This window comes from Notamacropus eugenii, chromosome 7 (genome assembly GCF_028372415.1).
Source record: "Notamacropus eugenii isolate mMacEug1 chromosome 7, mMacEug1.pri_v2, whole genome shotgun sequence".
Lineage (NCBI taxonomy): Eukaryota > Metazoa > Chordata > Mammalia > Diprotodontia > Macropodidae > Notamacropus > Notamacropus eugenii.
This window is the reverse complement of record NC_092878.1, coordinates 142,683,660-142,698,051: the sequence shown is the minus strand read 5'-3', so window position 1 is coordinate 142,698,051 and position 14,392 is coordinate 142,683,660. Positions and strand designations below refer to the sequence as shown.

Here is a 14,392-nt window from a genome sequence, read left to right as displayed (position 1 = left end):
CAAATCTTTTTTGGGTTTTTTTTTGGGGGGGGGGGTTGGCTCCATTTTTTAGTAATAACTGTTCTATCATCTAATTGAGTTTCAGATTGGGAAACAATTAGACTCTATCTCTGTCATTTATAAATATATAGTGTTGTACTTTCATTCATTTCGCATTTAGTTGATTGAAAGAATGCTATGCTGAGAGTCAGAGAATTCAAATATCACCTCTACTATATAATACTTATGTGAAACTGGACAAGTTATTTATCTGCCTTGGACTCATTTTCTCCCTCTGTAAAAAGAGGGTGGACTAGTTTGCCCCTTGCTGCTCTAAATCTTTCATCCTACAATTTTGGTACTCTGCCTTCAGGAAAATCCCATCTCACTACAAATTAGATATTTTCATTTGCTACCTTCTTCTGATCCTTTTCTAGGTTCTAAACCAAGAAGGATAAAATCAGGTGGTAAAAATGGACAGTCGAGGGTTAACCTCCTCACTAGTCTTTCTGTCTTTAGCCTGACCGTGTTCCAGTCCAGCCTGCCCGTCATTGTTTCATGTTGTATCTCTGTGGTCTTACCTTTCTACTGAAAAACCTTCAGTCATTTCCCATTACCCACCAATAAAAGTACATATTCTCATTCCTGATATCCAGAGTACTTCCTTCCCAGTGTGGCCAAGCCTCATCTTTTCAGCCTGTTCCATAGGGTCCCCCCCCACCCCTTTACACATTCTTGTTTCATACCACCCTGTCCAGTCACCATGTTTGGAATGCATGGAATGCCTGGAACCTACTCCCCTAATCCCCATTTGGTGAAGCTGACACCTTCTTTTTGAGCCCAATTCAGCCACCTCCCCCATGTAATTCTCTTTTTTTCTTTCTTCCTCCCCTCTCCCCAACCATTTTAAAATAGTTTTTCCCAGTCCCTCCTTGACATGGCTTGTCCACTTTTTTTATCATCATGTTTGTGTATTCATTCACCTTACTCTGCTTTGCTTCTGAACTCAAGAGACAGAGCATCTGCGAGAAAGCTCTAGGAGAATCTTCAGTAGTTCTCCCTGTCTGGAGAAGGGAGAGGAAGGGCCTGGATGAAAATTTCTTGAATTTAAATGGAATTTGTTTTGTTTGGAACCTACTGTCTACTCTTACAAATGCCAGTCTGAGGGATTCACCAGGTTCATTCCTCTTACTGGATTTGACCCCCCAGTCTTTATCAGGAATGTTCAGACTTTGGTGCTATACCCCTTGCCTGCTTTTTTACTCTCACCAATTCTGGAGGACTCTAACTTTTGTTCGTGCTTTTCTGTCCTCAGTACCTAGCCCAGTGATGGCACATAGTAGCTTTTTGGATTGTATTTAATGTTTTACTCTCTTCAAGAGACAGGATACAACTTTGTCCCACAGGAAATTCTATCTCACCTGGGTTCTATTGATTAGCATGTCCAAATGTTTTAAAAATACTTGAAAATCTCAGTGTCTCCAGTGACTTATTTCCATTTTATCAGTGATAGAGGGATCATTTCAAACTTCTGTATGTTACTATGTAAAAGTTTAGTCCTGGACCCCTAGGTAAGTAGACAGAGATGCTTATGTTTCTCTTGTCCTGATCCCCTAAATTAAATTGATTCATTCAAAGGCAGAATGTTCCTGAGAAATCTGTAAAAGAGAAAATTAATTTACTTGTTTTTACTTTAACATTTTAGACAAATGGGGAAAGAGTGACAGAAGATTCATTTCTTGAGGCAACAAATTATATTTCTCAGACCAAGAGTTCAGTGAACTTGATCATGCCCAGAGAGATGCCTGTAGGTTCCTTTATTAATCAATCATCCAGTTATTCCAAGTACAATAATACCTCAGGTAAGAAGAATTGATGACTTGTTCTCAAAACATTTGGCTGAATTAGATGTGTATCTTAGGAATGAGGCTTGGAAGAAAAAAAAATGTAAAGTCCAAGGATTTTTATGGACTCTGTTTAGTTCAGTATCATCCAAGCATCTAACCCTACATTTGACATTAGTATATCAAAGGAAATAGTTGTAAAAATGAGTATTTATTTGGGTGGAGGTCATGTTTCTTTTGCTCTGTGAAGCAATGTTTCTACAATGAGTCATAGATATTATCACCAAGAGAACTCACTATGGTGCCATCAGGATATAGTCTGATAGCATTAATCTTTGTCAAATGAAATTCTTTTAAAATTCTGTTTCTGTGTTGAATTACTCAAAGCTGATTCAATGACATCCCATCAAAAATTAATGAACTCTTTTTTGTTTCTTTGTTTTGTGATGGCAGTTGGGAAAGGGTAGAAAAATTGAATCATGTATCCATAAGCATCAAACATAGTAGCTGGAACATAGTAGGTGTTATTTCTTTCAATTTAATTAAATTATTAATGCTAAATATATAGGAGTTAATATTAACAAGTGTTATTCTGTCTTCAAGAGAAAAGCTACAGTTTTCTGAAATTAAAAATAACATGTGAAATTAAATGTAGCATTCCATTTGTAAGCATTTCCCCAACTGAGCACTTAAACTGGAAGGCCAGGTTCCCAGAGGGTGGCTACTACTACCCTTAGGGTTCTAGGTATAACTTTGATTAGCTGGGTTTCTAATAGCATTCCCAAGTCCCCACTAGAGTGTTCTCCATTATCAGTCATTAGGCTTTTTTTAAATAATATTTTTATCAATAATTACATGTTGAAACAGTTTTTAACTTTTTTTAAAGAAAGTTTTGAGTTCCAAATTCTATCCCTACCTCTCTTTCTCCCTCCCTGGGATGGTAAGCAATCTGATATAGATCTTATATATATTCAATCAGATAAAACATTTCTGTGTTAGGAAGGAAGGAAAGAAGGAAGGAAGGGAGGAAGAGAGGGAAGGAAGGAGGGAGAGAAGGCGGGAGGAAGAGAGATGAAATATCATTAAGCCTTTAGAAAAGCATCCTTGCACTTGCTAAGATAGTTCTGTACAAATATTCTCTTCAAACCAGTGATGGCCTCTCCTCCTACATATACATGATGCCCCTGGGGAAAATGATCTCAAATAGTTCAGTGATGGTGAAATATTTGTAGAGGACATAGAACCATAAGATGTCTCTGCCACAGGCTGTGTTTGCTACTGTATCTCCTGAAGTTATAGTCACTTGAGGAAGAGGGGGAAAATAGAGAAGGGAAAAATCTCTTTTCCCTCTGAGTCATTGTCTCTCAGGACTTGGATAGAGCTCCTCAGCCATCAGACCACACAACTCCAAACTGGCTTGTAGCTCAAGAAGTATGACTTGACCTCAGTCAGTCACAAGATGTTTCCTGTGTGGTGTCATCTGCCTTCCATCTCATGGCTCAGAGACCTGTGATCACTTAAAATTTGTTAAAGACACATCCACAGAGTGTGATATTATAGGAAAATTACTTAATGCCTCATTTAGTCTGTTTATTATTGATTATTTAATTAGGGTAGGTAGGGTAGGAATCATAATTAGACTTTGTGGCTGGCCTTAGCAAATCAGCTGCGCTGTTTTTTGCAAAGTTTATTGTCCCAGATACTGAGTTCTCTGGGGACTTAGGGAGATTCAGGCACTGAACGTACAATGTACATGTACTGAAAAGCCTCAGAAAGCACGTGTGGCATAGTGTATAAACAAATGGGAAATTCTCATTATTCTGTGCTTCCAGATATGTGGTATTAGATAACAGCCAACTCTGTTCCCTCTAATGAGATGGAAGACTACCAGACCTTACTGTTTGCTGAGCCACTGCCTCCTAAGGTCTCCCTAAAACTAGCCATTGGCCTTACAGACCCCCGACATGGTCATGGGATCCAATGGCATAGCCTAAGGACCCCTGGGCATTTCCATTTACACCTCAGATGCTCTCTTAGGAATTCTAGACTTTTCCATTCACCCTGTGGCTAAGCTTTACTGTTTTTATCTCTGAATTAGAATGTGAGTTCCTTGAGAATAGGGACAATCTCACCATTCCTCTTTTTATCCCCAGTGCTTAGTATAATGCTTTGCACATAGTAGAAGAAGAGAAAGTGATGAGAAGTTGTTAAGTACCTACTGTGTACCTGGAACTATACTAAGTGCTTTACAAATATTATCTCATTGAATACTCATGAGAACTCTGAGAAGTAAGTGCTATTATTATCCCCATTTTACAGTGGAAGAAACTAAGGCAGACAGAGGTTAAATGACTTACTCAGGATCACACAGCCAATAAGTATCTCAGGTCAGATTTGAACTCAGGTCTCCTGACTCTAGAGCCCATGCTCTACCCACAATACTATCTCACTGCCTTATAAATTAGGAAGTGCTTAATAATTCCTTTTTCAGTCATTCTTTCAAGGCACAGCCAATGTCTCAAGGAATCACTTTCACACACAAGATGCTGCTGCTAAAAGTCCACATAAAAATGATGTGTGGGTAATTTGGAACTCCTAAAATTTTTCCAAAGGATCTCTCTCGATGCACAGGGCAACCTAAATGGTTTTTGTAACCTACCCTTCACTAAAACATAACTTAAAAGGAAATAAATCCAAGCCCTGAATAGTTGTGGGACTCCCCAAAGGGACTGAGGACTTGAGGTCGATTAGTCAACATTCCCAGAGCAGCAGGCATATGTTATCATATGATCCTGCAATCCATGATGACCTCATACAAGCTGTCTGGACTTGTGTCCAGCCATCTAAAATAAAAATATACATATGACCCACATTTGACTAAATAGTAACATTATCTTGAACAAATGCGTTAGTAATACAATAGATTATCAGTGTTTGAATACTTAAACAAGCGAACATTATCTTAAAGAAAATAACTGATTTTAAAGAAATATCTCAGAAAATAAACTAATCACAGCCTAAGAGAGAGGGGGCGGAGAAGACTGCCCATTTCTGCAAGCCATGGTATCCAAGAACAAGAGGCTTAGATACAGAATCCAGGATCCTGCATCATGGATCCATTGGATCCTTTCAAATCCAAAATCCTCCCACAAGAAACCCCCAACTCTCACTTGGATTAGCTAAGTCCCCAAGTGGTAGATGGATTTTCTGCTGCTGTTGCTAATGAGCCCCCAACAGTGTGCTTCTCATTATCAGTCAACCAGTTGAACTCCATTAACTTTTAGAAAGGGAATTTACTAAGAAGGTACAGCAAGAACAGTTGTTACAAAACCTACCCCATCTCCTAAAAAAAGACCCAAGGCAAACTCTTACATAAATACATGCAGAGTCAGGGAAAGCATCAGCTTGAACTTAAACTACAATGGTAGTGGCACATATGTATAGAAAACTCACAACTCCTGTTTACTGGAAGTCATTTCCATAGACTCTTCATGAAGTTCCACGTAGGTCTGCTAAGTTCCAAATGTCAGTGCTTTTGGAGAATTCACACCAGTATTCTCTCTACCATGAAGGGTCTCACTTCCAGATGCTGCTTTCTCCATGGAATGGTTGTTATTCTATGTACCTGTATGTCTGTGTTCAACATCAGTATAGCCTTAATATGTCCTGGATTCTGGTTAGCTGTGTTGTTTCCTACTGGCTTAGTCTCTCTGATGATATGGTCCAGAGAGAGAGGGTGGATGAGACAGAGAAAAAAAACAGTGTCCTCCCCCTTAGGGTGATTACGTCTCAGAGGCTTGACTTTGTCTCTCAGACTTATCACTTGGCCAATAACTCTGAACTGACTTTCTGTTTTATTTAATGCCAGAGGCTCAGAGGTGTATCTGATTATTTCAGCAATTTTTATCTGCCTCTCATCCAGTGCCCCAAAGCCCTACAATTGTTTCAAATGAATTAAGGGCTCATTTTGATAAGATTTGAAAAAAACAATTCCTTAAAACCTGGTTTAAACTTTGATTAATTGATGAATTGGGGTGAAAGTACAGCCACAGCCCTACATGAAGACTGAAAACCTCTATAAAGTACCTTGAAAACTGTAGTTAGTTTCACAGTATTAAATAAATGTATAAGGAGGTGCAGTGAATACAGTACCTTTCATCTACATCTCTACTCAGTTTCCTTCACTAATGCTTCCTATGAATTTGTTTTTCAAGAAATTGAAGGGCAAGAAGATGTCACCTGTGATGATGATCCCCAGGAAGATGAAGTCATCCAGTCCTTGTTGGACGTTGTGGATGAAGAAGCCCAGAACCTGTTGAACTGCAATCACACGATAGCAGGTGACTGTGCACTGCATAGACAAAGCCATTGTACACAGATGGGTGCCAGGACTGGTGCACAACTGCCTTATTTCAAGAGAATAAATTTAAGTTAATTTGAGGCCCCCTGAATTTTCACTCCATCGTTGAGCTATGCCTAGCAAAAGATTTAAATGACTATCTTCTCAATCTTCTCCATTAAATCGAGGACAATTTTTCCTTAAAATCCAAGTATGTTTTATTAATATCATCATTATTATTTTCTTTGAAAAAATATTTTGCCCAAATGTTGTCTCCAGTCAAAACACAGTTTTGTTTCAGTTCAATTTCAGGTGTCCTTCTTGAGTTATATAGTTCCAGCTGGTGGATTATGGAGGGGGATAATGATTCAATAAATATATTTTCATTTTATTTCATTTTTATTTTTACTTCAGATAAGAACTTTAACACTCAGTCGTGTATTTTGACTTTGGATGGATCCTTTTACTATGTGAATGACAATATTTTCTTGCCTCTCTGGTTCAGCTGGTTTTACTTTTGGTATTCTAATATGTGTACCCTACAGGCATGCTGGAGACCTTTAGGAATCTGACGGAAGAAAAAGCAGAAGACACAGATTGTGATGGCTCTTCTCTACCTGAAGATTTTCCAGAAGTAAGAGATGTTGCAAAATGTCAAAGACATTTGCCAAAGATGCGTACTTTACTGCCTTAGAGAATTAACTGCCCAAATCAAAATTAGACTAATTGGTAAAAATCATCTCATGAATTAAAATGATCACTTTCTCCTAATTTGATTCCGGAAAAATGACATCTAAAATGAATAAAAATAAATAATAGAAATTAAATTATTTAAACTATGTATTATATAAGAATTATCTAGGTAATTACCCACATTTCTTGTAGCAGCCTAAAATTGTGGCAAAAAAAATAAGTTTACACAGAACTTGAAATGGACTGAATCTGAAAAGAGATCAGATCCAGGAAATTTCTCTTTTTGTTGACATAGGGCTAAAAGAATTGGAATTCCTTTACCTCAGATGAATAAGGGTTTTATTTGCAGAATAGCCAGGTCACCAGCTGATTTTTTTTCAATGAACAACCCATGGTATTTGAAGCTTTGACCCAACTATCTATTTTACTCCTCCACTGTAAAGATCCATCACTAAATGAACATACAAATCATATCATTTTCATCATGTAAGTAAGAAGATTAAACGACTTTCTCATTGGCTAGAATACCATAAAGCATTGCATCTTCTTGACAGAAAATTACTTAGAAATGCAGATCCCCTTATTCTCCTCTTTCTCAGCTAGCCTGTCTTTATCACAAGATTTCAGCCTTTCAGGCAACTGTAGCCAGCTCAATTTTCAGATGATTGGCCAGCATTCCTTTTTATTTCCTCTGTCTAACTCTCACTGTAACAATAAAGATACCAAGTAATATTTTTAAGAGACATAGATGGAGTTGGGAAAATAACAAAGTATATGCATTTGTGCAAAGATCTATTCACTCAGTTCTGTGCTAAAGTCACAAAAGTATAGGAGATAGAGAGTTGACCTTAGAGCCAAGGAACACCTGAGTCCTTCTGGGCAAGTCACTTACTCTCCTTTTGATCTATCTAAGCATCTCTACTTTAAATTGCAAACAAAGTATGACCTGCATTGGTAAAGGGTGTTTTCTCATCTGGAAGTTCCTGATACTAATAAAGTCACAGCTCCAATCCCTTGTCACATATGGAGTTATAATCCATTCAGGGGCAATGTGAAAGTTTTTCTGCTTTGTTTTAAAGTATCCTAAGGGTTCTCAGGTCCCTTTTTCCATTCTCAGTTTCTCCCCATATATCACAAATTTATAGATAAAAGATACCTCAAAGATCTTTTCTATCTTCCTTTATGGGAGAAACATAGAGGCATGGTTGAGGAGGGTGGGGACCATGACATGCTCTAGTGAGGATGCAAAGGACTGGTGGGCAACCTCCTTAGAGAATTCCCTGATCTTTGGATTATTGCAAGAATATGTAGATCACTCAAAGAACATGACTAAGGTTGAAGTACATTCTAATGTAAGTTGGAGTTTGATTGATCTTTGATGCAACCATTACTTAACTTATATATTTCCTTCTTCTTAGTCCACAAAGGCAGATGCCAGTGAAGACTGTTGTGAAGAAAAAGTACTAAATGAAAGGTGAGAATCCTAAGACAAGTCTAAAATATATCTGCGATGAAAGCATTCTGTTTCCCTATTCAAAATCAGTTGGAAGTTTTTTGTTTGTTTGTTGAAATGTTGATTTAACATCACTTGTTCTTTTTCCTTTTGAAAACTAGATTCTGGCAGAGACTAATGTTGTTCTACCTCCAAGTTGTTAGAATTTGGTTTATTAGTTTTGATTGCCTTGAGAATAATTGTATTTAAATTTCAGTTAACACAGAATTGTAGCTGGGGAAAAAAAGAAGCAGAGTTCATTACATTCTTCTATAAAGACAAATTTCTAATGGGAAAATTCCCTTCCAGGGGCTCATCCTAATGATGTAGAGATACACCATAGAAATATAATTTCTCACCGCAGTATTTTAGCTGTATTTAACATCTTAAAGCAGGTAATCAGAAAGGAAATTTTGCCTTTCCTTCTTGCCCTGTTTCTTACACATACTAGCTATGACCAGGAAGTTAGATAAAGCAGTGATAAAGTCCATGTCAGGCCCCAGCCGAGGGAACTCATAGCAATACTTAAGAAACATATGGTACAACAAGAAGAGAACTGAGTCAGGAGTCAGAAAATCTTGGTCCACCTCCACCTCTGGCCTTTGCTGTCTTGATGACCTGGGACAGGCCTCAGATTCCTGATCTATGAAATAGACAATTGGCCTTTTTTCCATCTGAGGTCCCTTATACTTCTAGCTCTCTGATGCCTGCTACAGAAGGATCTGAACTGTCAGTAGAACTTCAGGTACAACATTGAATCACATAGATGAGAGGAAAAAGGAAGGCATTTATTATTTTGAAACCAGAAAGGGAAAAAAAAGCAGGGAAAAATGAACCCCATAATAGTTATGGGTTGTATCTGGGTGCTTTTTTCTCTTAAGTCTTAAGAAATACTCATTGATTGATTGTTCTTTTTTCTTTGGTGTCTTTTATCTTTGGTGTCCTCTTTTAATTAAAAGGTCTAGACAGGAGGGTCATTTCTTGGTTTTCAGTGTCTGTTTTGGACCACAAACCACATAACCTATATGTTCCCAATAATCTGGAATCAGCTTGTCCCAAGTGCAGACTCTCATACTGCAGAAGAAATAATCTGTGGAGTGCTGGACTTTTAAATGACAAGCATAATGTCACATTATCACATGAAGAACTCAGAGAGGAAAAATAATGTCCCACATACTGATTAACATGAAAAAAATTATAACAGGCCAGTAGACATATTTTGTATTCCTTCCACTCTTGTGCTTTTTCACATTCACCTATGTCATCTAAGATAACCTTTCTGGAATACACACTTGTTGGAGCTCTGGTCAATGATTTTCTCCCAGTCATCTTTTCTAATAAAAAAAACTTACAGTAAAGCATCTCATAGTTTTTTTTTTTAATAGAGAAGCTGGCAAGTGGTTGGTGGCCAGACTCCAAGAACGGTGATGGTTCCATATCAACGTGGTGAAAGGTCTCCAGTTAAGCGTAGCATCCCCAGGGATCTATCTGTTCTTGGCCCTGGGGTGGTTAACATTGTTTGTTTTGGTACATGTATGTATATTTTAACATTTATTAGTGACTTGGATAAAGGACGGTAAAGGACCTGGAGTCTGTGTCAGGAGGCTTTATTGAAGAAGACTCTGGAGGACATATGAGAAATATATTCATGTATTTGAAATATTATCATGTGGAGACTTACTCTGTCTAGCCCAAGAGGGCAGAACCAGAAGCAGTGGGTGGGAACTGTCAAGAGGTCAATTTATTTAGACAGCTATGTATCAACATGGAATGGGTGTGAGGGAGTGAGGGCCACCTCCTTCAAGTGGACAAGTGCTTGTCAGTGGGAATCCTTTGGTGTGTACATCAGACCAAATGGTCACTGCTCCTTCCAACTCTCCAATTTTGTGATTCCTTAATCCTTCCTGATTCTCCTAAACTTTGAATAAATACTTAGTTACATGGTGCAAAGATAGGGCCAGGGCCCCAGAGGCTATGGCAGGAATTTGCATTTCAAGATTTACTTGTCATGACCTTATCTGAAAGAGAAAGCATAGAAACTGATGCACCTTCTCCCCCTAGAAAGGGATCCTTCCACGTGAAGTACAGAAGGCAAGGGAGATCCAGAAAGGAAATTACCTGGTGGCACATTTAATGCTGTTTCACACTCAAGGAACAGGGGCTTTCCTTGGTTTCATAGGGTTGTCATGGAGCTTCCTAAAAAATTACCAGGAAGAAAAAATAAATAGCCTGAGTTTAAATGTTTTGGGTTTTTTTTTTTAATGAAACTAAAATGTCACAAATGTCTTTGCTTTTTACAGCTTAACTCAAAAGCTTGAAGAGAGGAAAGATGATGAAGGCGAAATAATGTGGGGGAGTGACAAGTTGTCAAGTGAAGCAATAAACCAGGAAGATCCTACAAAAGGTAAGTTGTGCTTAACAGGTGGTTCACTAAATCTGAATATTGCAGAAATGTAGCCAGGGTCTTTGTGTGTGTGTGTGTGTGTGTGTATGTGTGTGTGTTTCCATGTTTGCATACATACATGTGTGTCTTTGCATGTTAGCCATTAGCCAAAAGCTCCCTCCCTCATCCTCTGCTTCCTATTTCATGTCACTGATATTTCTTCTGCATTATCCCCTTCACCCTGAGAGGTGACTCTTCTCCTTGCCCATGTGATCTCATACCATCCTGTCTCCCCCAATAGATTGCTCCCACTTTTATCTCCACTGTTTCACTTTTCTCCAATCTCTCCCCATCTACACACGGCTGCCCAACTGCCTGAAAGCATGCCTCTATCTCCCCCATCCTCAAAACCATCCCATTCACCCCTGCTGGCTTTTCACCCTATTATCTCTCCTCCCTTTTGTAGCTAAGCCCTTAGAGAAGGGCGTCTACAATCAGTGCCTACATGTCCTTTCCTCTCACTCCCATCTTAACCCTCTGTCATCTGGTTTCTAAAGTTATCATTCAACTAACACTATTCTCTCCAAAGTTACCAGTTTATTTGCCAATTTAATAGCCTTTTCTCAATTCTCATTATTCTTAACCTCTCTGCAGCCTTTCACACTGTTGATGGCTCTCTTTTCCCCTTCTCTCTAGGTTTTTGTGACAATATTCTTGGTTCTTTCTCTGCTTGTCAAACCACCCTTTTTCAGTGTCCTCCAGGTCACCTCTGCTAACAGTGGATGTCCCTCTAAGGCTCTGTCTTGGATTCTTCTCTTTCTGTACCATTTTACTTGATGATGCCATCCAGTCCCATAGATCCAATTGTCATCTCTTTGCAGTTAATTCTTAAATGTTTTTACCCAACCCTAACCTCTCTCCATCTACCATATTGAACATCTCAAACTGTGTATCCCATAGACATCTTAAACTCAACATGTCCAAACTCTCTCCTCTTCTGAATTTCCTTTTTACTCTATATGGTACCACCATCCCACCAGTCACTCAGTCTGCAATAGACTCCTCACTGTGTCTCACTGCTCTCCCCAACCCCATCCGATCTGTTGCCAAGACCTGTCCATTTTACTTTTGTCACCTCTTTACATGCTCCCCTTTTTCTCTTTTTAGACCACCTCCACCTTGCCTGCCTCAACTTTCTCCCTGCTCCAGCACATGTTCTACTCAGCCATTAAATTGACATTCCTTATACATGGATCTGATCATGCCATCCCCCGACCAAGATTAAATATGAAATCCTTTGTTTGGAATTTAAGCCCCTTCATAACCTGGCCCTCTCCTACCTTTCTAATTTTCTGGAACCATATTTCCCTCCTCCCCCACAATCTGCTCAGAAATGCCATCTCCCTGGCCTCCTTGCTATGCCTGACACACAATATTCCATCTCCCAACTCTGAGGATTTTCACTGGCTGTCCTCCATACCTAGAACTCTCTCTCTACTCACCTCTGCCTTCCAGTTTCCCTGGCTTCCTTCACATCCCAGCTAACGTTCAGCTTTCTGCAAGAAGCCTTTCTTGTCCTGTTTAATCTTGGTGTTTTCCCTCTGACACTACTTTATACGTAGTTGTTTGCATCTCCTCTTCCCCGTTAGACTGTGATCTCTTTAAGATGCTTAATAAATGGTTCTTGAGTTAAGAATTACCTTATCTAATTCATTGGTTTCATAGAACTACCTAAAATTTTTAGTCACCCTCCAAAACCCACCTGGCTAAGCAATTTATACAGTAAAATCATGGTAATTGTGGCAAAAATAGTTGTCCCAATAAGGAGAAATAGGGGTTGATTGATAGATAGATAGATAGATAGATAGATAGATAGATAGAGAGAGAGATAGAATCTTTTCCTGGTAAATATCATCTCCTTCAAGTTAATTTTTTAAGTAATCTGCCTTCTCTCCCTCCCACGACCTTCCTCCTCCCCATAGAGAGAGCAAGAAAAACAAAACCCCTGTTACAATTATGTGTAGTAAAGTAAAACAAATTCCCACCCTTGATATGTCCAATAGTACATCTTAATAGCCTTAGTAGGAGGTGAGTAGATAGTTTCATCATGAGTCCTCTAGAATCGTGATTGGTCATTACATTGACCAGAGTTCCTAAGTCTTTACAGTATTGTTGTTAACTGTATAATTGTTCTCCTGGTTCTGCTTACTTCATTCTGCATTAGTTCATACAAGTCTTCTCAGGTTTTTCTGAAACCATCTCCTTCATTATTTCTTACATCACAGTAATAGTCCTTCGTATTCATATACCATAACTTCTTTAGTCATTTCTAAACTGATGGACACCTCATCAGTTTCCAGTCCTTTGTCCCCACAGGCAAAATTACTATAAACATGTCTGTACATACGAGTCCCCTTCATCTTTCTTTGTAGATCACCCCTTTCTAACAAATAAAGAGCTCTCTGCCCTCCCTGTCGTCAAAGTGCTTCCTTCAGGCAATTATGCTGGTAACAAGTTGAAATGTGTGATCCGAATGTTGCGTGGTCTACTAGAGCAAGGGATTCCTTCCAAAGAGCTGGAGGTGAGTTCCTTATGCTGCTTCTTTTGACTGTTAAGATGATGTTCTGTTGCATGAAAAAGATGCCTTAACATCAACCCTTATTTAATTTCCCATTACAAAGATCTCTTTGTCCTATAGTGCCTTTTCTGAGATATCCTTATCATTCACCATTTTTTTTATTAAATTATTTTATTTGTTTTCAGTGTTCTAGAGTCAGTTCCATATGTCTTAGATTTTTTTTTCTCCTTTCTCCCCACTCCCTCCCTGAGACAGTGTACAATCTTATGTGGGTTCTACACATACATTCCTATTAAATACACTTTCACCTTAGTCATGTTGCATAGAGGAATTAAAATGAATGGGAGAAACCATATAACAAAACAAAACAAAATATAATACAAAAGAAAATGGTCTCCTTCATTCTGCGATCCAATTCCATAGTTCTTTCTCTGGATGTGGAAGGCATTTCACATCAAGTCCATTGGGAATTTTTTAAGTCCTTGCGTTACAGTGAAGTACTAAGTCTACCAGAAAAATTCCTCGCACACTGTGGTTGTTGCTGTGAACAAAGTTCTCCTGGTTCTGCTCCTTTCACTCAGCATCAGTTCATTTAAGTCCTTCCTGGCCTCTCTGAAATCTTCCTGTTCATCATTTTTTATAGCACAATAGTATTCCATTACATTCATATATCACAGCTTGTTCAGTCATTCCCCAATTGATGGGCATCCCCTTGATTTCCAGTTTTTGTCCACCACAAAGAAAGCTGCTATAAATATTTTTCATCCTTTTTTTCTAAATAAATCTCCGAAAGACTGATTCAAAGTTGGATCTCTATTACCTTGAAGCTTGATGACTTTTCTCAGATATATGGTTTCATTGCTTTTTAACCTTGAGGAAAGAAGGAAGGAACCCAATAAATATCAAATATAAACTCCAGGCACAAGATAGAATCCACATCAGCCGTTGTACTGTAGTTTCGATGTAATTTACTTTCACATTTGCCATCTCATTTCAAAGTAGCAGTAGGCGATTCTGCCCCCCAACACACACACACACACACACACACACACGCACTCACCCCACTCAACACACTCTTCTTATC

General features: G+C 38.6%; 1 protein-coding gene across 10 annotated transcripts in view; it reads left to right on the top strand.

Moving 5' to 3' along the window:
- PTPN13 (protein tyrosine phosphatase non-receptor type 13) overlaps positions 1-14,392 on the top strand; it is a 212,510-nt gene that overhangs the window by 181,728 nt on the left and 16,390 nt on the right. For all 10 annotated transcript variants that reach the window (XM_072622571.1, XM_072622572.1, XM_072622570.1 and 7 more), the window contains 6 exons: positions 1,685-1,841; positions 6,038-6,163; positions 6,708-6,796; positions 8,274-8,329; positions 10,648-10,751; positions 13,163-13,311. In XM_072622571.1, the coding sequence (XP_072478672.1) occupies positions 1,685-1,841; positions 6,038-6,163; positions 6,708-6,796; positions 8,274-8,329; positions 10,648-10,751; positions 13,163-13,311 (681 nt within the window). The remainder of the gene's footprint in view (positions 1-1,684; positions 1,842-6,037; positions 6,164-6,707; positions 6,797-8,273; positions 8,330-10,647; positions 10,752-13,162; positions 13,312-14,392) is intronic.